General features: G+C 59.0%; 1 protein-coding gene across 5 annotated transcripts; it reads left to right on the top strand.

Annotated features, from left to right (window-relative positions):
- The first annotated feature begins 812 nt into the window (after positions 1–812).
- KANSL3 (KAT8 regulatory NSL complex subunit 3) lies at positions 813–24,406 on the top strand. Of its 5 annotated transcripts, XM_085080824.1 has the most exons (21): positions 813–1,093; positions 2,692–2,862; positions 4,591–4,681; positions 5,261–5,446; positions 5,585–5,716; positions 6,264–6,380; positions 7,061–7,162; positions 7,443–7,514; positions 8,307–8,381; positions 8,806–8,963; positions 9,576–9,639; positions 10,085–10,285; positions 10,751–10,901; positions 12,218–12,295; positions 14,877–15,068; positions 16,644–16,722; positions 17,894–18,042; positions 18,613–18,725; positions 19,570–19,789; positions 20,445–20,569; positions 24,376–24,406. In XM_085080824.1, exons 1-21 carry the CDS (start codon positions 855–857, stop codon positions 24,376–24,378), a joined length of 2,718 nt encoding a protein of 905 aa, XP_084936950.1. In that variant the 5' UTR covers positions 813–854; the 3' UTR covers positions 24,379–24,406. The 5 variants fall into 5 exon arrangements, with proteins under 5 accessions (XP_084936950.1, XP_084936954.1, XP_084936951.1 ...); XM_085080825.1 differs by lacking the exon at positions 12,218–12,295 and having other exon boundaries at positions 814–1,093; XM_085080826.1 differs by lacking the exon at positions 14,877–15,068 and having other exon boundaries at positions 814–1,093.
- The last annotated feature ends 260 nt before the right edge of the window (positions 24,407–24,666 follow it).

The raw sequence follows: 24,666 nt of genomic DNA, 5'->3' as shown, positions 1-24,666 counted from the left end.
TGGCCGAACCAAAGCAGTGCCACCAGTGGGCCACCCTGAGATTGTGACCCCAAGGTGCTGTCACCGGTCACAGCTGCAGGTTTGTCACCAACGGGGTGCCACCAACGTGCCACCACTGTCACCAAGGGGCTGCCGCCAACGTGCCACCGCCGAGGTGCTGTCACCAAGGTTGTGCCATCAATGTGCCACCCCCAGGGGCTGTCACCGAAGCAATGGCAGCACGTTTGTCACCAAGGGGCTGCCAGCAGTGCGCCAGCCCCAGTGCCATCAGCGCTCCGGTGACACCGCGGCCGCACAGCCGTTGGCTCCCCGTGTGCCCAATGCCAACGGCGGGCGGCAGGGGCTGTCGGGCGGGTGAGTGGCACGCGCTGACTGTCCCCGTGTCCCCCTCGGGACGCGCGAGACGCCGCGGGAGCGCGCAGCGCCCTGTGCCGCGCCAGGAGGCGGGCTGGGTGACCCCCGGGTGTCCCTCCCCGCGCGGGACATCCCCGATCCCCGCTGGTCCTTCTCCATGCGGGACATCCCCAGCGCGCTCCCGCTGACATGCCGCCGTGCCGCGGGAGCGCGCCTGGCGCATGCGCACTGCGGTGGGAAGGCGGTAGCGCGCTCAGCGCACGCGCACTGACGGGAGAAGGGCAGGAGCGCGCCTGGCGCACGCGCACTAGTGAGAGCGAGGCATGAGCGCGCTGGGCGCACGCGCACTGCACCTGGGAGGAGGGAGCGCGCTGGGCGCAGGCGCGCTGAGGGGAGAAGGGCAGGAGCGCGTCTGGCGCACGCGCACTGAGGGGGAGAAGGCGGCCGCGCGCTCGGCGCAGGCGCGCTGAGGGGGCGGGGCAGGGGGCGGGGCTCCCGCCATGTCGCAGCGCGCCGCGGAGCGCGACAGGGAGCGCGACAGGGAGCGGGAGCTGCAGTGGTCCGCCCGCAGGATGGGCACCTCGCTGCTGCTGCAGCTGTCGGCGCACGAGCGCGAGCTCGACCTGGTGTGCCTCGACCACAGCTACGCCAAGCCCTGGAGCGCCCATCCCGATGCCAGCGCCGCCCGCCCCGCCCGACTGCTCTTCCTCACCCCGCGGAGACACCTCGGCAGCGCCCCGTGAGAGCCTGAGGGGCGGGCAGGGGAGAGCGGGGGGCTCGGAGGGGGCCTGAGGGGCGGGGAGGGGGAAAGGAGGGATCCTGTGGGCTGAGGGGGCTGTGAGGGGAAAGGAGGAGTTCTGTGGGGCTGTCAGGGGAAAGGAGGGGATACTGTGGGGCTGAGGGGGCTGTGAGGGGGAAGGAGGAGATGCTGTGGGTGTGAGGGGCTGTGAGGGGAAAGGAGAGGATGCTGTGTGGTTCTGGAGGCTGTGAGGGGAAAGCAGGGCTCCTGTGGGGCTGGGGGCAGCTGTGTGGGGTCTGAGGGGCTGTGAAGGAGGAGTTGGCAGTTCTGTGAGGCTGAAGGGTCCGGGGGGGTTGTGAGGGGGAGCCTGGGTGGCCATGAGGGGCAGGAGGGGTCCTGAGGGGCTGGTGGGGAGGCTGTGAGGGGGCTGGGGGTGTCCTGAGGGGCTGTGAGGGGGGAACGGGGGGTCCTATGGGGCTGAGGGGGCTGAAGCAGCTGGGGGGCTGTCCTGGGGGAGAGTGGGATCCTGGGGGGCTGGTGTGGGGTTTGGGGGCTGAGGGGCTGCTGGGGGACTGCTGGGGGGCTGTGGGGTGGGTGAGGGTCCCTGAGGTGCCTGGGGAAGGGGACACTGTGGTGGCTATGATGGGGGCTGAGAGGTCTGGGTATGGCTGAGGTCGTGGGGCAGTCCTGTGGGATGGGGGAAGTTTTGGGGCCCTGGGGAAGGAGCAGGGCAGGCTCTGAGGGGTCTGTGAGGGGCTGTTGGAGGGGGCAGAGCGTGGCCTGGGGACACCAGGGCAGGTTTTGGGGTCCGTGGGGAGCCGGATGGGCTGGGGGAAGGTGAGGGGCTGAGTTGAGGGGGTCTCAGCTGTGGGGTGGGCTCTGGGCTGGTGTCACCACTGCAGTGCTGGGGTGGGACAGGGCCAGGGACAGGCCTGGGGTCACAGGGGAGGGTGGGATGAGGGATGGGGTAACACTCAGGACCACAGCTGAGGGTCTTGATTTGGGTTCCAGGGGTCATGTTTTGGGGGTTCTGGGGCACTTGGTTTGGGATGTCCAGGAGTCTTGGTTTAGGGTGTCCAGGGGGCTCCAGGGGCCATGGTTTGTAAGCTCCAGGAGTCTTGGTTTGGTGGTCCAGGATGGTTGGTTTGGGGCTTCAGGATAGGTTTGGTTTGGGGTGTCCAGGGCTCTCGGTTTGGGCGTCCAGGTGGATTGGTTTTGGGGTCCAGGGTAAGGTTTGGTTTTGGGGTCCAGAGGTCTTGGTTTTGGGATCCCGGGGGCTCAGTTTGGGGGTCCGGAATAGGTTTGGTTTTGGGGTCCAGAGGTCTCAGTCTGGGGGCTCCAGGGGCTGCCATTCCATGGCCCAGGAGTACCAAGGTCCCTGGGTCAGTCCCACCCTCTGCACCCTGGCAGTGCTGTCCAACCACTCCTGGAGCCGTGGAGCTGTGCCCATTCCCTGGGCAGTGCCCAGCACCCTCTGGGGGAAGAGCCTTTCCCAAAATCCACCCTGAACCCCCCTGGCACAGCTCAGTGGGGCGGGATCACCCAAACCCCCGGGGTGCCCCATCCCTGCCCTGACCCCGTGCCCGTGGCGGTGGCAGGGAGGCCGATGTCCCCATCGACGTGGAGACGGTGACACCCACGCCGCTGCCGCTGTACGACAACCAGAAGGCTCGGAGCGTGATGAACGAGTGCGAGCGGCACGTGATGTTCGCCCGGACTGACGCCGACGCGCCGCCGCCGCCTGACGACTGGGAGGAGCACGTCAACAGGTGGGCACGGAGTGCCAGGGGGTGCCAGGGAACGGGTATCGGGGCTGGGAGTGCCAGGGAACAAAAATGCAGATTAGGAATGCCAGGGAGTGGGAATCGGGGCTGGGAATGCCAGGCAACGAGAATCAGGGCTGGGAATGCTGGGGAATGGAAATACGGATTAGGAATGCCAGGGAGTGGGAATCTGGGCTGGGAATGGCAGAGAATGGGAGTGCCAGGGAGTGGGAATCGGGGCTGGGAATGCTAGGGAATGGAAATACAGATTAGGAATGCCAGGGAGTGGGAATCTGGGCTGGGAGTGCCAGGGAGTGGGAATCCGGGCTGGGAATGGCAATTGGGGCTGGGAATGTCAGGGAATGGGAATCTGGCCTGGGAGGAGCATGTCAACAGGTGGGCTGGGAATGCCTGGGAAGGGCAATCTGGGATGGTAATTCCAGAGAGAGGAAGCCTGGGCCTGGAGGAGCACATCCACAGGTGGGCTGGGAATTCTAGAGAAAGGGAATTCGGGTTGGGAATGCCAGGGAACAGAAATCTGGGCTGGGAGTTCTACGGGGAGGAGCATGTCAGCAGGTGGGCTGGGAACACCAGGGAATAGGAATCCAGGTGCCCAGCAGCCATGGCTCGGCATCCATGGGGATGTTCCTGAGCTGAGCTGTGTCCGAGGAGTGTTGGTTCTCATTCCCAACTCCTCGTCAGGCTGCTGTGGAAGCTGCTGGGCGTGATGAGGGGCTGGCACAGCTGGGGAGCCTCTCCCACACAGAATCCCAGAATCTCTGAGGCTGGAAAAGATCTCTAGGATCATCCAGTCCAGCCTGTGACTGATGCTCACCTCAGAGCACTGAGTGCCACCTCCAGGTGTTCCTTGGACACCTCCAGGGCTGGGGGCTCCACCATTCCCAGACAGTTCCTGCCTGACTGCCCTTTCCAAGGGAAAATTCCTGCTGATGTCCGTCCCAGAAAACTGCCTGTTCTGTTCATGGGAGGTTGGGGCAGTGAGTCCTAGAGTCATACAATAGATCCATGGACTTGTTTAGATTGGAAAACCCCTCTGAGGTTATTAAGTGCAACCATGCCCCCAGCACTGCCAAGGCCACCACTGACCGTGTCCCCAAGTGCCACATCAACACTGCTGCTAAATCACCCCAGGGGTGGGAACTCCACCACTGCCCTGCGCAGCTGTGCCAGGACTGGGCAGCCCTTTGGGTGCAGAAATTTTCCCAATATCCACCCTGAAGCTGCTCTGACACAGCCTGATGCTGTTCCGTCTCCTCCTGTCTCTGTTCCCTGGGATCAGATCCCAAATCCCCCTGAGGATCAGATCCCAAATCCCCCTGGCTGTCCCCTCCTGTCAGGAGTTGTGCAGAGCCAGAAGGTTCCCTCTGATCCCCCTTTTCTCCAGGCTGAGCCCTTTCCCAGCTCCCTCAGCCTCTCCTGGAGCTCCAGACCTTTCCCCAGCTCCGTTCCCATCTCTGGACACACTGCAGCCCCTCAGTGTCCACTGTTCTGAGGGGTCAGCACTGACCCAGGACTGGAGGTGCCTCAGCTCAGGGGGAGATCCATGCACTCACTGGGTTACACGTGGATTTTTAGTTCAGCCATATTCCAGTGCCAAAGAAAATGAGGATGTGCATGGACTCCAGCCTGTGGAACCCTCCAGCCCAAGGTCCTGCTGAAGGCAGGAATGGTTTGGGTGTTTTCTGGGTGACCCCTGTGTGTGTGTCCCCACAGGACAGGCTGGACCATGGCCCAGAACAAGCTGTTCAACAAGATCCACAAAGCGCTGCAGTCGGACAGGCTGGCTCGCCTGGCCAACGAGGGGGTAAGAGGGGCTGGGATCCATCCTTCCCAAAAAACCCCAGACAGTCAGGATGGAAAGTTTGGCCTTTGGGCCATGTAGCCTTGAGAAACAGGCAGCTCTGGGTTTCTCTGAGCTGTGATTTTTGTGGAGTCACAGACTGTCCTGAGCAGGAAGGGACCCACAGGATCACTGATCCAACCCCTGGCCCTGCACAGACACCCCAAAATCCCACCCTGTGTACCCTGGGAGCAGTGTCCAAACACTCCTGGAACTCTGGCAGATTGGGGAATGTCACATTCCCTGGGGAGCCTGGGCAGTGCCCAGCACCCTCTGCAGGAAGAACCTTTCCCAAAATCCACCCTAACCCCCCCTGGCCCAATTCCAGGGGTCCTTGGCTCCTGTCCTTGTCACACAAAGCAGGGATCAGCGCTTCCCCTTGGAAGTTCTGGATTGCTTTGAGGGCTCCTCTCAGCCTCCTCCTCCTGAGAATTTGTCCTCAGAGGGCTTTGGGCAGCCCGTGCCACGCTTCCCTGTGGATGGGACTGCCCTGCCACGCCTGATCTTCCTTTGACCATTGCTGTGGGGATTCCTGCTTCCCAGGCTTGCAACGAGCCCGTGCTGAGGAGGATCGCGGTGGACAAGTGTGCCCGCAGGGTGCGCCAGGCGCTGGCCAGCGTCAACTGGGACACCAAACTCATCCAGTGGCTGCACACCACGCTGGTGGAGACGCTCAGCCTGCCCGTGCTGGCTGCCTACTTGGATGCCCTGCAGACCCTGAAAGGAAAGGTAGGTGATAAAGGCAGTGGGAGGCTTGGCTGTCCCAGGGGATGTTCCCCCTTCACACAGCTGGCAGAGGGAAGAGGCTGGGATTGTTATCCCATATTCTGTGTGTGTTGCCTCAGTCCTGCCTGGCTCTGGTTGCAGATCCCCACGCTGATTGACAGGATGCTGCTGTCCTCCACGGCCAAGACCGGAGCAGCCGGGGCTGAGGCTCTGTCCCTGCTGCTCAAGAGGCCCTGGGACCCTGCAGTGGGAGTCCTGTCCCATAATAAACCAGTGAGTGCCTTGGGGGCTTGTGGGGAATGAGAGCTCAGCTTTGGTTTTCCCCTCCTGTGCCCTGTCCTGTCCCTGGGCTCTTCTGCCCTGCTTTGGACTTGTTCCATGAATGGGAGAGACCCACAGGATCACTGATCCATTCCCTGACCCTGCACTGACACCCCAAAATCCCACCCTGTGCATCCCTGGGAACACTGTCCAAACACTCCTGGAGCTCTGGGGCTGTGCCCATTCCCTGGGGAGCCTGGGCAGTGCCCAGCACCCTCTGGGGGAAGAACCTTTCCCAGAATCCACCCTAAACCCCCCTGGCAGGGCCCCAGTTGTTCCCTGGGTCCTGTCCCTGTTCCCCTGAGCTGAGGGTCTGTCCCTCAAAAAGAAGGGACATTCCTTCTGCTGAGCACATTCCCTGGGCTATCCCGAGGGAGCTTTGGCTTGGGAAAACAATCCATGACCAAGCTGTGCAGGATCCCTCCCCGGTTCCTGTGTGTCAGGGAGGTCCTTCCCAGGAAGCTGCTGTCCCTGACACGGCTTGGGTTGAACTTTGCAGAGCAAGCTGCCCGGCTCCCCCCTGATCCTGATCGCGTCCTCCGGCCCCGCCAACTCCATGTTCCCCACGTCCCGACGGCACCGCTTCTGGCAGTCCCAGCTCTCCTGCCTCGGAAAGGTCTGCGGGGTTGTCACTGCGGGGTCATCTCTGGGGTTGTCACTGCGGGGTTGTCACTGCAGAGTCAGCTCTGCAGGGTTGGCTCTGGGGTTGGCTCTGCGGGGTTGGCTCTAGGGTTGTGTATGTGGGGTTGCCTCTGCAGGGTCAGCTCTGGGCTTGACTCTGGGGCTGGCTGTGCAGTTGGCTCTGAGGGATTGGTTCTGAAGGAGGAACCCACAGCAGAGCAGGGCTGAGGCTGCTAGGCTTTGTTTCTAGAGGTCTTTGTTGCTCTGGAATCTTGGGCTCTGCTGGAAGCCAAGGTGGGCACCTGCCACCTGCAGGCCCTTCCCAGGGGATGGAGTTGCCCAAATCTGATGGGTTTGGGGTCATTTGATCCTGTGATTAAGGACTGATGTGGGCTCTGGTGGGAAGGGGTTGCAGGAGGGGTCCCAGAGGTCACCTCAGCACTCAGCCTGTGTGTGGAGCTGCCCACATCCCATGGATGAGGTTGGGACAGGGCAGGAGCAGGGCTGGTTCCATTGGGATTCTGTGGGGAATTCTTCATTCCCACTGGTGTTAGGAGAGAATCCCATGAGAGAGGAGAGAAAGCACAAGTTCCTGCCTGAGCTGGGCTGCAGCCCATGCTGGTCGTTGTCCCCAGCCACGAGTTGGTGATTCCTGATGTTCCCTTTCCCTGGCAGGTGATTCCCATCGCCACCTCCCTGCTGAACAACGGCAGCGGTGTGGGGGTGCTGCAGTGCCTGGAGCACATGATCGGCGCCGTCAGGGGCAAGGTGGCCGAGGTGAGGACACCAGCGGCTCCTTGGGGATCCCTGACAGCCTTCCTGTGCCTGGAGGGGCTGTGCCACCCCGGGGCACTGTCCTGGCTCTGTCCCCATTGTGCCACCCCAGGGCACCGTCCTGGCTCTGTCCCCATTGTGCCACCCCGGGGCACCGTCCTGGCTCTGTCCCCATTGTGCCACCCCGGGGCACCGTCCTGGCTCTGTCCCCATTGTGCCACCCCAGGGCATCATCCTGGCTCTGTCCCCATTGTCCATCTGTGGTTCTTTTTGTCTCCCACAGATTCACAACCACTTCTCGCACAAGCAGATCATCCTGATCGGGTGGAACACGGGTGCCTTGGTGGCCTGTCACGTGAGTGCCCAGATGCTCTGTGTCCTCAGGGAAGCACAGGGAGGATGTGGATCTGTTAGAGCAGTCCAGAGGAGGCCACAGAGATGCTCCCAGGGCTGGAACCCTTCTGGAGCCAGGCTGGGAGAGCTGGGAATGTTCACCTAGAGAGGAGAAGGATCCAGGGAGAGCTCAGAGCCCTTCCTGTGCCTAAAGGGGCTCCAGGAGAGCTGGAGAGGGAGTGGGGACAAGGGCTGGAGGGACAGGACACAGGGAATGGGGACACTGCCAGAGGGCAGGGTTAGGTGGGATTTGGGAAGGAATTCCTGGCTGGAAGGGTGGGGAGGGGCAGGAATGGAATTCCCAGAGAAGCTGTGGCTGCCCCTGGATCCCTGGAAGTATCCAAGGAAAGGTTGGACACTGGGGCTTGGAGCAGCCTGGGACAGTGGAAGGTGTTCCTGCCCTGGCAGAGGTGGCACTGGATGGGCTCCAAGGTCCTTCCCAGCCCAAACCATTCCAGGGTTCTGTGATTCTCCCAGAGCCCTTGGCAGCCTCAGTGCAGAGCTGGATTTGAATTGATTTTAAGAATCTGCCAGGATTTTCCTTGTCCCTCTGCTCTTTCCAAGGCCTGCATTTGACCTCTCTGGTCATGGGCCCTTTGCAATTTGAATCATTTAATATTTTTTAATCACTTGTTTAGTCAGCGAGGTGTTGCTATTGAGGTGTTTCTGTGCCTGGCAGAGGCCTGGCAAAGCAGCCTTCATTCCCAGGACGTGCTGGGCTCTGGCAATGCTGACTGCTGCTCTCCCTGCCCAGGTTTCAGTGATGGAATATGTCACTGCTGTCGTGTGCCTTGGCTTCCCACTGCTCACCGTGGATGGCCCCAGAGGGGTAAGGACCACATGGAGCTGTTTGGAGCACTCTGCTTGACTCTAAATCTCCCTGGGTTGTTTCATGGAGTCATTCTTGGAAGTCCAGTCATAACTGGCTGGTTTTTGGGGGGGATGTGTGTGTGATTTTTGTTTGGAGGAGGTGTTGCTTTAGAGGAGGGACTGCTGCATTCCTGGTGGGATTCTTGGTGCAGGAGCTGCTGTGAGGAGGGTTGGTTTGTCTCTGCTGTCAGGTGTTTGTGTCAGGTGTTTTCTGTCGTGCCTGTGTCCCTCCTTGTCCATGGCCTGGCTCCCTCCTTGTCCATGTCATTGACATGAAACCTGGATTTCTCCATTTTGAGCCTATCCTGGGATCTCAGCTCCCTCCTCAGCCTCATCCCGGGCTGTCAGCTCCTTCCAGGCTCCAACCCCCGTTGTTCCTGCAGGATGTGGATGATCCCCTCCTGGAGATGAAGACTCCTGTGCTCTTTGTCATCGGACAGAATTCCCTGCAGTGCAACATCGAAGCCATGGAGGATTTCCGGGAGAAGATCCGGGCAGATAACAGCATGGTGGTGGTGGGAGGAGCAGATGACAACCTCAGGTACAGCTCTGCCAGGGAGATTCTCTCTTCTTGGGAATTCTGGGCAACATCTGAGTATGCTGGGTGCATCAAACCTCAGATTTGGGAGTGGAGCGAGGTGGGAACTGCATAAAAATACTCCAAACTCATGTGGTTTTGGGAATAACTGCAGGAAGAACCTGAGCAAGGCGTGTATGGGAATGGGCCTGATTTAGGGCTGGGCCTGATTTAGGGCTGGGCCTAGCAGGACAGATGAGGTTATGGAGCATCAAACTGGGCAGAAATCCCTAGTAGTGAAAATAAGTAGAGGAGAGGAAAGAAAGAAACGTAAAATTCTGACACTGGATGTGAAGACAGAGCTCTGGAATGTTGAGTTGGCTTTGCAAAATGCTTTGGGGAGTTCCAAAAAGGATCTTTTTCCTCATCAGAGTTGGTTTTTTGGCACTTCTGAGGGATCAGCCTCATCTTCCCAGGGGCTGGTGCTCTTGGGTTGTGAGCTGGCTCTTACTCTGCCCCTACTCGGTGTGTAACTGGGCAGGGCAGTGATCTTGCATTGCTCTCAGGTGGAGAATGACGGGAGTGTGCACGTGGAAAAGAGTTGATTTCCACCTGTTTTGGTTCTTTTTTCCCTAGGATAAGCAAGGCCAAAAAGAAGGCAGAAGGCCTGACCCAGAGTATGGTGGACAGGTGCATCCAGGTGAGCACAGGAATCTTCCCTTTGCACCTCAAGAGAGGAAGGAATCTGTGCTGGAATGTCTCAGTGCTCACAGGCTGGATTGGAAGGAATCTTCTCCTGAGGGAGGTTTGGAAGGGAGGAGAGATGGGAGATTCCTGGAGGTGCACCTCAAACAAGGAGCAGTTTCCTGAGTGTCCCAACACACTTGCCTGGGGACACAGCAGCATCTCAGGAGAAACCATTGTGGTTTTTTCCCACATGTCCTAAATCAGTGCCTTGTGAGCTTCACCGAGAAATCAAGTTCTGTCTGTGAGATTTTAGGGATTCCCTGTGGAATATCAAACCCACAGAGCCTTATCCATATATCCCTTTGGGAATCCTTAATTTCTTTGCTTCCAGCTGTGGAGACCCATTGTTCAGAGAGCTGCACAGCACTTAATCCCACTCTTTCTCCCGAAATTCCCAGGATGAGATTGCAGACTTCCTGACAGGAGTGCTGACCCGAGCCGAGAGCCACTCGGGCTCCGAGCCCCGCGACCTGGACGCTGAGAAGAAGAGGAAGCCTCGGGATTCCAGCAGGAGGGATCTGTCCTTCGAGCTGCCCGAGAGGAGCAGCAGACCCGCCTCACCCGCAGCCAAAGTGCCAGCCTCGCCCTCGGGCTCCGAGGTGGGAGCTCCTCCCTTCCCTTCCCGGGGGAATTCCAGCTGGGCTTGTGTGAAGAGAGGCTTTTGTGCCGCTGGAATCTGTGGGGAGAGTGAGGAGAGAGGAGACTGAGGGGGAAATGGCATCAGGGTGTGCCAGGGGAGGTTTGCACGGGATATTAAGAAAAATGACTTTTTTTTTTTGATATTAGGATAAATGATTAAGGTTGTGAGGCGTTGGAACAGGCTGCTCAGGCCAGGGGTGGCATCACCACCCTGGGAGTGTTCAGAAAACATGGATGTGGCACTTGGGGACATGGGTTAGGGGTGACCATGGTGTTGACAATGGGACTTGATGGTCTTTTCCAGCTTTAAAAATCCCAGGTTTCTGGTGGTGAGGGAAGTGCACCTTCAGCCACAGGGCTGCTCCACCAGAGAGTGCCCGGTGCTCAGGGAAACACGGGGTTAAGGTGTCCCTCTGTCCCAGCAGGACCTGTCCAGCGTGTCCAGCAGCCCCACGTCCAGCCCCAAGACCAAGGTGGCGGCGCTGTCCCTGCCCAAGGCCAGCCAGGGCCCCACGCAGCTGCTCAAGAGGCAGGTGCCCAGGACGGACGCTGTCCTGAGCCACAAGCAGGCACAAGGTAATCCCTCAGCCTTCCCACCCTGCAGCAGCCACAGCTTTGGTCTTTCTCTGTCTCGACCTGTAAAAGTTTTCATCTTGTCAGTCTTGTGTTGAATTCCAAGCTACCTGTGGCAGCTTTCTCTGCAGCTCAGCCCTCTGTCACGGCCTGTGGAGGGATGGAGTTTGGGTTGGGAATGTGTTTCTGCAGCTTGTGGGGACTTCCTTCCTGCTGTTGGGAGTGGGAAGGGTTTTCTCTCTGGCTCTGATCATTTTGGGAGAGACCCTGGTCTGGTGTCTCCTTCAAGGCTGCTTGGTGAGACTGAAGGTGCTCAGGAGATGCTTGAGGCTGTTGGGTTGAGGTGGAAACTGCGGGATTTGGAGAATTAGAGAACCATCTTGCAGCACATGGCCTGTGGAACTCTGGATAAGAAACCATCTTGAGCTATGGGATTTGTGTCCTGTTAGAGGTTGACGGAACAACTTCAGTCTGGTGGTGAATGCTGGGAGTGCAGGGAGTGGTTTTGTGGCTGAGGATCCCTTCTGGCAAACACAGCAGCACCTGGGGGAGAGTTCTCCATCCTCCCTGCTCTCCTTGCTTTGCTCAGGACACACCTGGCCAGGCTGGGTGGTGTCACCTGTGACCTTCACTGTCCATCCTGAGGGACAGAGCTGGCCAGGCTGGGTGGTGTCACCAGTGACCCTCCCCATCCATCCTGAGGGACAGAGCTGGCCAGGCTAGGTGGTGTCACCTGCAGCAGTGACCCTGGCCAGGCTGGATGATGTCACCTGTGACCCTCCCCATCCATCCTGACTCAGGGACAGACTCCAGGGGGAAGCTGGATCGTGGATCTCGGTTAGTTCCTCAGACCATGGACTAAAGGATTGCATTCCTGTGTTGCTGTAGCTGAGAGAGGCAGTTCCCAGCTGGCCCAGGACAGGCACGAGGAGGCTCTGTGGTGGAGCTGTGTGGAGCTGCCTGGTTTTTTTGGGAATGCTGCGGTGATTCCTGGCTGGAGCTGCTCAGAGAAGTGCTGGCTCAGTCTCCAGCTGCTCTCAGCCTCTTGGTGCAGCTCAGCTGAGCTCAGCACTGCTCTCAGAGCTTTCCTGGTGGCTGGAGAGGGCTCTCTGTTGGGCTGTGCTTTCCCAGAGCTGAGCTGTGCCCTGGCAGTGCTGCAGGAGATGAGCTTCCCGTGTCTCTTACTCCCGATGCTGATCAGCCCTGTCCGGAGCTCTGGCTGCTCCCAGCTCTCCATGGAGCTCCCGGTGGTGTCCCTGGCGCCCCTGTCCCCTGCAGAGCCGGGCTGTGATACTGTAATTCTCTCTGATTCATTTCAGCTCAGTTTGCTGCTTTTCTGAAACAAAACATGCTGGTGAGGAAAGCTCTTCCTCCTGGCACCTCCTCATGTCTCTTTGGTGAGTATCTCCTCACTTCTCGCTGTCTCTCTCCCTGTCTCCCTCCTTCTCTCTGTCTCTGCTGCCTTCTTCCATCATCTTCCTCTCCTCTGGCCTTGGTTTGGGGATGTGGCCTGATGTGTCCCCTTGTCCCCTGCTTCTTGCCTTCTCTCTGCTGCGTTTGGAACTAAACCTGAGCTTTGCTCCCAGAGAGCTCAGCCTTTTCCCGAGCCCTTCCCTGTTCCCAGGGGATAAATTCTGGAGTCTGGTTTGCTCTGCTGGACTAAGGCTTGGTGGACATGAGTTTAACCCTTCCCTCCCCGGTGATGGGGACAGCAGTGTGACAGAGCAGGGCTGTCAGTGGAGCATCCCAGACATGTGGGACAGGAATGAGGGACAGCCAGGGGACTCCAAGGGACACAGGGAGACACCTGGGGCATCACTGCTTGGCCTCAGGGAGTTAGGGAAGAGCACAGAGGTCAGGGAGAAGGATGGCTGTGGGATCAGGGACAGGGTCATGGCTTTGGGATCATGGATCAGGGACAGGGAGATGGCTTTGCGATCAGGGACAGGGGGATGGCTTTGGGATCATGGATCAGGGACAGGGGGATGGCTTTGGGATCATGGATCAGGGACAGGGGGATGGCTTTGGGATCATAGATCAGGGACAGGGAGATGGCTTTGCGATCAGGGACAGGGGGAGACAGGGGGATGGCTTTGGGAAGGGGGTGATGGGTCAGGGACAGAGAGATGGCTGTGAGAAGGGGTGATGGGTCAGAGACAGAGGGATGGCTTTGGGATCAGGGACAGAGGGACACTGTCTGGCCCAGGGGACACTGAGCACACACAGAGGTGACTGAGTGTGTGCTGTGCTCTGAGGGTTGGGGATGGAGAGTGAGGTCCAGGCTGTCCCAATGATGTGTTTTGCCATCATGAACGAGTTTCTGTGTGAATCTAGGCTCAGGAGAGGGAGGACAATGCAGATCCAAGGCTTTGGGAGGCTGCAGTGGTGTCACCTGAGCTGTCACTGTCATTTCTCTGGGGTGGCCCCAGGGCCCAGAGTGCCCCTGACCACCCAGAATGTTCTGCTTTAACTCTGCACCAGCTCCTGAGCCAGGCACTGCCCCAGGCTGTGCTTTGAAGGTTCCCTTCCCTCTCGAGCCTGGTTTGGATGTTCCTTGATCCGAGCCTCTCCGTGAGCTTCCCCTGAGGCACGAGGGTGGGAGCAGACCTGCAGCCCTGCAGGGCAATCTCCAGTGGATGTTTCCCTGCTGGCTGTGCAGAGCCCAGCCCAGGCCTGGCCTGCCTGTGCACAGCACCCAGAGCTAATTAACAGCTCACTACCGTGCTGGCTTGGTGTGAGACAGGAAGCTACTTTGCTGATTTGGGAATGGGATGCTCCTTGGGAACACACAGCCAGCGCTTCCCGGCACGGGCAGGGACAGGAGGGGACACAGAGGGACATTGGGTCGCTGCTTGCCGGGGCTTGGAGGGACACCTGGTGCCTGTGCATGTGCCACTCGCTGTCCTGCTTGGCTGGTGGCCCTGGGTGGGGCTGTCCTGGATGGTTTGGTGCATGCTGGGAGCTGGGGGAACAGCAGGAATGCTGCACGAGGGGCATGAGGGGACAGGCTCGAGGTGACAGAGCAGGACAGTGAGCTTGGCACTTGGCCTGGGGACCAGAGCAGCCCCAAAACGCTTGGAGTCACCTGAAATGTGGGGATTTGGCTGCAGCCTTGTCCTGCCCCTCAGCTCCAGGTGTGTGGGTGACACACAGTGTGAATATGAACATATCCACGTCTCTGTTGAGTTTATATCATGTATCTGTACCCAGATGTTTATTGATGATAGGGGATGTGCATCTTGGCCTCTGGGCTGCTGAATACACAGCTGGGATGCCCAGGGCCCTCTGGAAGGAGGGAATTCTCAGCATTTCAGGCTGGGGGATTGTGCAGCAGTGGTGGCAGAGTGTGGATGTGGCAGCTCATGGCAGTGTCATGGCAGTGTCCCTGGGCTGCCCTTGTGGGTCCTCTGTGCTTTTCCTGATGGCCCTGGCCTTGGGGCAGGATGGAGTGGATGTGACAGCTCAGGGATGTGGCAGCACAGTGACACCCTGGTGTGGAGATGAGCTCTCAGCTTGGGCTTCTTCTGCCCCAGTCCCTGGCAATGTGGGGTTTTGGGGGCTTGGCTTTGCTGCAGCCCTTGTTCTGCTTGGCTTGGTGCCTCTCAGAAGCCTCCCAGCCCCAGCAGAGCTGCTGGGAGATGCTCTGAGCTCTGATCTCTGTGCCTTGTCCACACCTTGTCCCCTCTCCTGGCCATCAGGGCTGTCGGAGGGGCCTGACGCCAGGATGTGAGCTGAAAACCATCCCTGTGGAGCTGTGGCACCACTGCCTGCAGCCCTTTCTCTTCTCTGCAGAGGCAGAGCTTCCTGGGAGCAGCTGGAGCCACGCTGGGCTCTGGGGGCAGGCAGCGCAGCAGAGGAGCAGCGTGGGTTGCTGTGCATGGGCAGGCTGGCATGAAGGGAGCAGCGCAGTGTGCATGGGCATGTTCCTGTGGCACAGGCTGGCCGCGGGGCTCAGACAGCTCCTTCTGTGTCCCCCAGTGCCCGTGGCCTCCGAGCACTCGGACAGGGCTGACAAAGGTGATGTGCGCGTGCAGCTGAAGAGGCAGCAGAGCCCCAGCCCGACCCCGAGCGCCAAAGCCTCCAAACGAGCCAAAATCAAGGTGACCATTGTCTCCCACGGAGATGCTGCGGCCGTGGGGAGCGGAGCCGCCCTCGGCGCGCCGGCAGAAAGTGAGTCGTGATGCCCAGCTAGCCGCTGGGGCACCCCGAGCCAGGGCCTGGCTGCGCCCAGGAGGGGAGGGAGGGAGCTGTGGCTCGGTTAGCCTGGCTTTTGGAGGAGGCAGCTGCAAGGAAAAGGCACGGGCTCTGGGGGAGTGTGGCTCGGCGGGAGCCTGTTTTCCATGGCGCTTGGAATTCTGTGCTCTGGCAAAACACTCAGCCACAGCCTGGAGCTGGGAGGTGCATCCCACACCTCCCTCTGGTCCCACACCTCGCTCTGAGGCCTGGAACTCCTGCTGGAAGTGGGATGCTGGTTCTGCTGGAAGTGGGATGTTGGCCATGCTGGTCCCGCTGGATGTGGGATGCTGACCCTGCTGGAAGCAGGATGCTGGCCCCACCAAAAGCAGGATACTGGCCCCCCTGGAAGCAGGATGCTGGCCCTGCCAGGAGCTGGATGCTGGTCCTGCTGGACCCCGTGCTCCATGCAGGGTGGGAGCATCTCCAGTTCCACTCTACCTGCCTGGAAGCTGCTTCTGCATGAGGATCACAGCGATGTTCCTCCCTCTGGAAGAGTTCTGTGTGCTCAAAATCCCCGATGTGGGGGGCTGCTGATGCACTGGAGGCTGGCACAGCACAGCACACCTTGGATGCCAATCCCAACCAATCCTGGCTCCCATCCTGCCTCTGCATCCTGGAAAAGCTGCTGTGTCCAAGAAGAGGTGATGTGCTCCATCTTCTTCCCCTGAGCTCTGCAGGAAAGGCCAAGAGCTCTGGCTGCTGTCCCCAAGGATACTGCCTTGTCTGGAGCATCTTCCTCGTGCCAGAGCCCAGCTCCATGAACACTCCCTGCTCGTGGAGTCAGAGCTCAGCGGCTCCGTTCTGCTGGGAAATCCGAGGTTTTCAAAGCTGAGAAATAACTGCTCCTTTCCAAGCGCCTCTCTGCCAGATTAACAGCTGTTCTGAGCTGTGAAAAGACAAACCCACATCCTTCTGGAAGATTTCACTTGATCTTCTGGCAGCTTTGAAAACCTCTGGTTTCCAGAAGCTATTTTTTTAAAAAATTTTTTTTTAATTTTCCAAACTTTACTTCTTTTCACAGAAAGGAAATGAATTGCAGAAGTAAACATGAACCCAAACGAGAATTCCCTCTTTCCTGGGTGTGAGCAGGAGGAATGCACAAGACAGGAATGCAGTTGTATCCCAAAATGCTGCAATAAACAAATACCGTGACTCGTCGCATCCCTGTGTATTTTGTAAAGTGTCTTTGATTAAAGAATCCTTACAAAATCAACCAGATCCCAGAAACCCGTTGAGGAGGGGATTAGTGGAGAGAGATTTGCATTTGGTGCCGAGGGCCTGAGATTCCTTGAGGGTTTTGGAAGGTGATTTTCACTTCACTTTTGGCTGCCGTAATTCCACGCGCGTTTTAACTGGATTTTCATCCTCCCCTGATTCCTGGAGAAGAAGCTCTGGGAGCTGGATGAGCCCCTGGCTGTGCCTGTGGGTACTTGGAGAGAGGGGGATCCCTGAGAGATCCCACAGGATTCCTGGGGCAGGAAATTGAGGATTCTCCCTCTTGTTTTGCAGTTGTCTCCGGGAAGCCGCTGCCCGCCGGCCAGTCCGTGTCCAGTGCGAAGGAGCTGTCGGGGCTGCTCTCCACCCCCAAGTGAGTGGGAATTTGGGGTTTGGGGTTTTTTGGGGGTTTTCTGACAGGCAAACACCTCCACAGGGTCATCCCTGCGTGTGGAGCTTTCTGGTGTCTTGCTTCCCACTGGAGTTTCGTGTCATGGGGGAGACTGGGGCTGCTGGGAGCTCTGTGCCAGCAGGGAATGGCAGGACTGGGAGCAGTGGAAGGTGGTGTGGCTGTGGGTTATGTTTGCTGTTTTCCCAAACTCAAGCTTGCTTATCCCTGGCTTTGGAGTTTTTGGTGGAAATTCCATGTTTCATCCTTCCCTTCCTTCCCTCTGCAAGCCGAAGGTTTTCACTCCAAAGGCAGGGAAGGAATTCTCAAAGCAGCTCACCGAGGGGATGAACTGTCTATAGGGATGTGTTTTGGGGAATAAATCTCATGTGGGCACCTTTTTAACTTCCTGATCCAAACCAGGCTTTGGGGAACTGGGCTCTGCCTGACCTCATTCCCAGAGCAGCTGGGGCTGCCCCTGGAAGTGGTGGATAGGGCTTGGAGCACCCTGGGACAGGGGGAGGTGTCCTGGGTGGGCTTTAAGGCACTGCGAACCCAAACCATTCCAGGATTCTGTGATTTAGGAAAGCATGAAGAGCTGTTTTTAAATAGGAATGAGGTTTTAAACAGGGAAGATGCCCCTGCAGGGTCGATGGCTTTGTAGCAGGGTGACCAGGGAGGTTACACAGGTAATGAGCCCTCTTCTGGTTGAGAAATCCATAGATTTTGCCCTCTTCCAGTTTGGAAATCCACATGGATTTTACCCTTGGTGATTCTTGTCTTGGCTGCTGCCCTGAACACAAGGAAACTTCTCTTGGAATTGATGATCTCAAAGGCCTTTTCCAGCCTGACCAATCCTGTGGTTCTCTTGCTCTGTGTTCTGTAGCTCTGCTCCCTCCTCCCGGAGCTCTGCCTGCTCAGGGCAGTGCCAGCTCCCTGCCAAGGCTGTTCCTCCCTGCCCTGGGCAGTTCTGTCCCTCACTGGGCTCTCTCCCTTCCCCTCCAGGCTGAATTGAGCACTTTCATCCTCACTGGGCTCTCTCCCTTCCCCTCCAGGCTGAATTGAGCACTTTCATCCTCACTGGGCTCTCTCCCTTCCCCTCCAGGCTGAATTCAGCACTCTCATCCCTCACTGGGCTCTCTCCCTTCCCCTCCAGGCTCAGCTCAGCAGCAGAGGTCTCTCCCAGCCCTGCTCCAGCCGGCATCCCCAGCAGCTCTGCCCCCAGCGCCTTCCACGCCCTGCAGAGCAGGCTGGTGGCCAGTGGCACCCACAGCCTGCAGGCCCAGCCAGCCACTGCCCTCACAGGTACTCCTTTGGGATGGGAAAAGCTCTGCTAGGTTCTCAGCATTTGGTGGAGCCTCTTCCTTGTGTGCCCTGCTCGCTGTGGGTCTGGCTGGGATGGGGTTTGTCGGGTTGTGCTGTTGGTGACTTGGAAATTGTGTCACTTGAACGGAATGATGCCTTGAGACACCAAACCCAACCTCTTCTGGCTCACAGGGAACCCCTTTGGAGCTGCAGCTGTGAAATGAAGCTGTGCAGGGGGGTTTAGGGTGGATTTTGGGAAAGGTTCTTCCCCCAGAGGGTGCTGGGGAAATGGGAACAGACCCAGAGCTCCAGGAGTGTTTGGACAGCACTGCCAGGGATGGACAGGGTGGGATTTTGGGGTGTCAGTGCAGGGCCAGGGGTTGGATCAGTGATCCTGTGGGTCCTTCCAGCTCAGGATATTCCATGATCCCATAAACGTGCTGTGGGACAATTCCCAGCCACCTCAGCATGCTGCTCCTTGACAAACAGCTTCACAGCCCCGGGACACACCTGGAATTCCGTGCTGCTGGATCCTCCCAGGCTGACTTTGTTCTCCCCTGGGTGTTTCAGGAGCAGCCTCTGCCAGCAGCCTGCTCCAGGGGCTGAGCTTCAGCCTGCAGGACATCGGCACCAAGGCCTCCAGCCTCCCTGCCAGCGTGGCTGCTGCCAGCTCACCTGCACAGGTGAGCAGACAGGGGGGACAGGGGGAACCTGGCCAGGCCTTGTGGGGCAGGAGAGATGAGGGGTGTCACCTCGAGTGACACGGGTCCTGAGGGGCTCTGTGGGGTGGTGTTTGTGAGTTACAGAACAGATCCAGGGGGATCCATGCTCATTCTGCATCATGTTCTGGGGAAACCCACACCTTGGGGAAAACCCACACGTGTCACTGTGAGGGGACATCAGGGATGTCAGTTTTGTCCCAGGCACAGGTTCAGGCTGAAATGAGTTGTGCAGGCTGGGAAGGACAAACGCTCTGGGAGACAGAAACCTGCTGGGGTGGCCAAATCTGCTGGGTGGGCTAAATCCTCTGTGGGGGCCAAACCCACTGGGAGGTCCAAATCGGTGAGGGCCAAACCGGCTGGGAGGGACAAGTCTGCTGTGGGGGACAAACCCCCTGGGAAGGACAAACCCAGTGTGATTCAATCCTGCCTGTGGCCAGGGAGGAAGCCTGGAAGCCCCAGAGGCCTCTGGCCTGCGAGGGACAGTGGCCATCCTCTCCTGCCTGTCCCTCGCGGTGTGGCTGTCCCTCGCGGTGTGGCTGTCCCTCGCGGTGTGGCTGTCCCTCGCGGTGTGGCTGTCCCTCGCGGTGTGGCTGTCCCTCGCGGTGTGGCTGTCCCTCGCGGTGTGGCTGTCCCTCGCGGTGTGGCTGTCCCTCGCGGTGTGGCTGTCCCTCGCGGCGTGGCTGTCCCTCGCGGCGTGGCTGTCCCTCGCGGCGTGGCTGTCCCTCGCGGCGTGGCTGTCCCTCGCGGCGTCGCTGTCCCTCGCGGTGTCGCTGTCCCGCGGCTCAGGGCTCTGTGTGTCCCCCAGGGCTCGGCTGGCAAGGCCCCCGCGGCGCTGCAGAGCCTGGCAGCCATGGGCACGGAGCCCGGGGCCATCGTGCGCACCATCCCGGTGGCCACCTCGCTGGCCCTGGGCGCCTCGGGGACGGGCAAGCCCACGGCCATCCACCAGCTGCTGGCCAACGGCGGGCTGGCCAAGCTGGCCAGCAGCCTGCCCGGGCTGGCCCAGATCTCCAACCAGGCTGCAGGTGAGGGAGGGAGGGCAGGGAGGTGCTGTCCTGCCAGGACCCCTCTGGGACCCTTGAGACCACCCAAAATCCTTCTTTGCCCTACCAAAACCCCCCTTTTTGTGCCCCCCAAACCCTCTTTGTGCCACCCAAACCCTTCTATAACACTCTGGGACCACTGAGATCCCCCAAAATCCTTCTTTCCCCCCACCAAAACCCTCCTTTTTGTGCCCCCCAAGCCCTTTTTTAACCCCCCAGGACCCCCTCAAACCCCTCTTTGCTCCCTCAGAACTTCCCCAGTCACCCCCAGACCTCCCCCAAATCCCCTCTTTACCCCCTCCAAACCCGTTAGGACACCCCCAAACCCCCTCAAACCCCTTTTTCCTGCCCAGGGCCTCCCAGTCACCCCCAGGACCCTTCTACCCCTCAAACCCCTCTTTGCCCCCTCAGAACCTCTCTAGGACCCCTCAAGCCCCTCTTTGCCCCCTCAGAAGCCCTCAGGACCCCTCTAGGACCCCCAGCCCCTCTCTAAGCCCCACACAGGGACCCCCAAAGCCCCAGCTGCTCCTGCCCTGTTTCTGGTGGTTCCCAAGCATCCCCCTCTGGTGGGAGCTGCAGCCCGGTTTGGGGGTGACCCCCATGGTGTCTCAGAGCCACCTTGCTGTGTGTCCCACAGGCCTGAAGGCTCCCACGACCATCACGGTGACACTGCGGGGACAGCCGGGCCGCGTGGGGACCCTGAGCCCAGCGGCCATGGGGACAGCCCAGCCCCAGCTGGAGGAGCAGGCACAGGGCCCACAGGTAAGGGGACACCTTGGCTGGGCTGTGGCTGTGGCTGCTCACCTGGCTGCTCTCCTGAGCTGCTCCTGGCCCTCCTGGGTGTCTATGCTGTTAAACTCACAATTTTTACAATGGTATGGCAAAGATGCTTTATTGCAAAAATTCAGGGTTTTTGAATTGTTTGTTATGAGTTTATACACTTGTGCTCTGTGGTGGTTAAGCACATTTGCTGTGCCTCACAATAGGCATCAGGTGTGACCAACTACAGCCCCATGGTGTGAGCACTGATTGGTTCTAATAATTGTTTTACAATTCTGTAACTTGGTTTTCACCTCTAGTTTAGCTGAATCATTCCCAGAGTGCTTTTCTGGTTAGCCAAAGTAACAGGAGTGAGCAAGGATCTTACCAAGGCACCCACAGGGGATCAGCTCAGTTTGCAAGGCTTTGTGCTCTGCAGCAGGGAAGGAGATCTGGGTGCTGTCTAGGCTGTGAGGGCTCTGCTGGGGAAGGGGACAGGACTCAGGGTGTTGTCACTGTTGTGTCCCTTCAGGTCTGATTGTCCTCCATATCATGGAAGGGGTTGGGTTGGGGGAGACCTTCAATCCCATCCAGTTCCATCAGGGACACCTTCCCCACCCCAGGCTGCTCCAAACCCCACCCAGCCTGGCCAGGGGCAGCCACAGCTCCTCTGGGAATTCTATCCCATCCCTCCCCACCCTCCCAGCCAGGAATTCCTTCCCAAATCCCATCCAAACCTTCCCACACTGCTCCTGCACTGAGGGAATCTCCAGCTTGCCTTGGAAAGCTGACATCCACGTGGGAATTGTCGCTGAATCCCAAATTTCCTTGGCAGCCACGGATCATGGTGGGAGGAGGGAAGCTGTTGTGGCATCTCTCTGCTGCTCTCCTCAGGAGAACAGGTTGGCCTGGAGCTGTGTTCCTCCTGGGAATGCTGCTCCTGCCTCTCAGCTCCCCTGATGTGAGGCCAGGCCCTGTGGACATGGGGAATTCTGCAGTTTTCCCCCAATTCCTGCCCTGTTTCCTGGTGCAGCTCCCCAGCTGCTGCTCCCTGCCCTGCTGAGGACCTGTGCTCCAGGGCTGGAGCTGCTGGTGCAGATTCCTCTTGGGGTCACTGACAGGAGGGAAAACTCTTCCTCTTTGGGCTCTCAGCACATTCCTGTGCTGTCCCAGGGATCCTGGAAGGCCTGGTGTGGCTGCCAGGTCAGAGAGGAGATTTTTGTTCTAGACACAGTGGGGTTTTGGGCACTGCCACATGGACCTCTCATCCCCAAATCCTGGAGGAAAAGAGGTCCTTAGGGTCCATCCTGCAGCAGAGGCAGTTTTTGGGCAGATCCATGGATGTGAGTGAGGGTGGGAAGTTGGCTCTGCCCCTGCCCAGGCTGGTGGCTGTGCTGTGCCTGCAGCAGGGCTGGCCCGAGCTCTGGTGGCTTCCCTGTGCTCCCAGCAGCACTCATGGCTTCCTCAGGATGTCCTGGGCTTGGGAATGGAGGAGAAATCAGGGAGCTGGAGGAGACACTGCAGGGAAAGAGCTGCTGGTTCCCTGAGGGTATTCCCAGGGGTGTGGCTGAGGGAGAGGGTTTGAGAGCTGGGTTGGCAGGGAGAAGGGGGAGCAGCATCCATTGGGGATCAGATCAGCACCCACAGGGATCAGATCAGCACCCATTAGGGATCAACACCCACAGGGAATGAGATCAGCACCCACAGGCACTCAGCTCCCGTTCCCAGCAGGGATTTCAGGCTGCCCTGAGATTGCCAGGATCACTCCAGCTTTGCAGAATTTGTGTCTTTTTCCCCTTGCACGGGATTTTCCCACTTGTGCCCACATGGCCCTGGCCAGCTGAGCTCTGCAGGAGAGGCAGAGCCATCTTCTCTTTGCATCCTCACAGCATCCCTGGCTGGTTGGGGTTGGCAGAGACCTTAAAGCTGTCCCATTCTGAGGCAGTGTCCCTTCCACTGGAGCTACCTGGGGCTCTGCAGCGCTGCTGGGCTCAGCTCCAGCTGTGGGCAGCATCCTGGAGGGTGTGGAGGTGCTGGAATTTATTGAGGGAAGCATTATCCTGCTGGAGCAGCCTTTGGATGGCAGTGGGGTGACAGCAGCAGCCATAAATCCTTCATTTGTCCTGAGCTGCCTCAGAGCTGACAGCGCCTCCATCATTGCTAGGAGTTCTCATGCAGAATCTTGGCTAAATCTCAGGATTTGGGAACATCCACATCCTTCCTCCTTGACTTTGCTGAATTTCTTTGAGTCCCTGAGCTTAGAGCTCAGTGCAGAGCCTGGAACCCAGAGCTGGTGGCCCTCAGGTCCCACCTGGGCACTGGGACAGTCACTGCTGCAGGTCTGAAATTCACTGTTGGAGGCAACTCTGGTGCTCTTCAATCACCCCTCAGAGCTGCTGCACTGTGCTATGTGTCCCTGTCACCTGTGAGACCCTCTCAGCAGCCAGGACAAGGGTGGCATTTGGCACGGATGGCTCCAGGGCTGCAGGAACAGGTTCATTTTTCCAGCTGGTGGCACTTGGAGCTGGATGTTGGATTCTGGCTTCTCCCTACAACGCTGAGCCTGTGTGTTCAGGGCAGGGCTGTAACCGTGTGAGAGCTGCTGCACCAGCAAACTGAGAGCTGCCTTTGACAGGAAACGGGCAGCTGTGTGCTTGTGTGGCTGATTGTAGCTCTGACATCAGCCCTGGGCACGGCTCTGTCACCCAGCAGGGCTTCCTGGAACACAGCGAGTTCCCAAAAGCCTGTGGGGGATTCCTGAGGGTTCTGCTCTGGTGTTCCCAGCAGCAGCCAGGGCTGGGTTCCCTCTGGAATTCCAGCTGAGGGCGTTGTTTTGGGGGGTGGGTTTTGGGTTGTGGGTGTTGGTGTTTTGGTGTGGGTGTTGGGGGTGGTTTTGGTTGTGGCCCAGGCCGGGATTGAGATCTGGGGCTGCACTTTGGGGTGGGCATCTCCTTCCTTCCCCTGTGGGAATGAAACAGGAGGTGGAAAACTGAGAGGAGTTTCCCTGGGGAGCTCGGTGTGAGACTCTGTGAGAGCAGGGTGAGGAGATCAATGAGCACTGGTGTGTCTGTGACGTGAAAAACACAAAGTAAACCTGAACTTCTCTTTGCAAGAAACTGCTCCATGGAGGCTTGGACCTTGTGGGGTGTCCCCTGCAGTGAGGGGACATCCTGCCCGTGGCTCCGGGGGTGGGCAGTGATCATGGGTCACACCTCTGTCCTGGGGAGGGTCACAGCACCAGGCCTGGGGCTGGGGCTGAGCTGGGGGTGAGGAGGGCAGGAGGAGAGCTCTGACTGCAGCCCTGGGGGACAGGAACACCTTTCCCTTCCCGAGGGACACTCCAGGAGCAGGAATTTCAGTCCCACTGTGGGCACCCCAGCTGTCCCTGAGCCATGGGGTTCCTGTCCTTGCTGGAAAAGGTCACAGAACCCTGGATGGGTTGGGCTGGAAGGGCCCTTGAAGCCCATCCAGTCCCACCACGGGCAGGGACACCTTCCCCTGTCCCAGGGTGCTCTGAGCCACATCACTGTCCCTGGGACACTTCAGGGAGCCTGGAGGGCTGCCCAGAGCAGGGAGCAGCTGCTGGGGTGGGCAGGACCCTCATGGGGGGACCTGGGGGGAGAGAGGCAATCCTGGGGATCTGGGAATCAGAGCTGGGATGGGAGCTGGGAATTGGATCCCAACTTCTTGGGAGGGGCTGGTGCTGCTTTGGGCTGTCGTGGGTTCCACTGGGGTTTGTTTTGGGGTCTCTGTGCTCAGGTGGGCACTGCATCCCCAGGCCACTGACCCTGGCTGTCCCTTCTCTGCAGTGACCCCAGGGACACCCTGTGGTGTGGGAGCTCACCAGGGCTTCAGCCTTCCTCATCCTCCTCCTCCTCCTGCCAGACCGTTCCTGTGCCAGCCTGGTGCCCCAAGGTGGGGCCTGTCCTGCAGAGCCCCTCCAGGACACTGCTGCTGACCTCGGGCAGGGCCAGGGAGCCCTGGGACACTGCGGGGACAAGGGGGGGCTGTCCCTGGGGGTGGGACAGGAGCAGCCCCGTGGGCAGAGTGGGGTGGGAAAGGGGGGATGTTTTACTGGGTTTGTTGTTGTTTAATAAAAA

The sequence above is a fragment of the Lichenostomus cassidix genome, chromosome 22 (assembly GCF_008360975.1).
Source record: "Lichenostomus cassidix isolate B80296 chromosome 22, HeHo_3.0, whole genome shotgun sequence".
In the NCBI taxonomy this organism is placed as follows: Eukaryota; Metazoa; Chordata; class Aves; order Passeriformes; family Meliphagidae; genus Lichenostomus; species Lichenostomus cassidix.
This window is presented reverse-complemented; position numbering and strand designations above follow the sequence as displayed.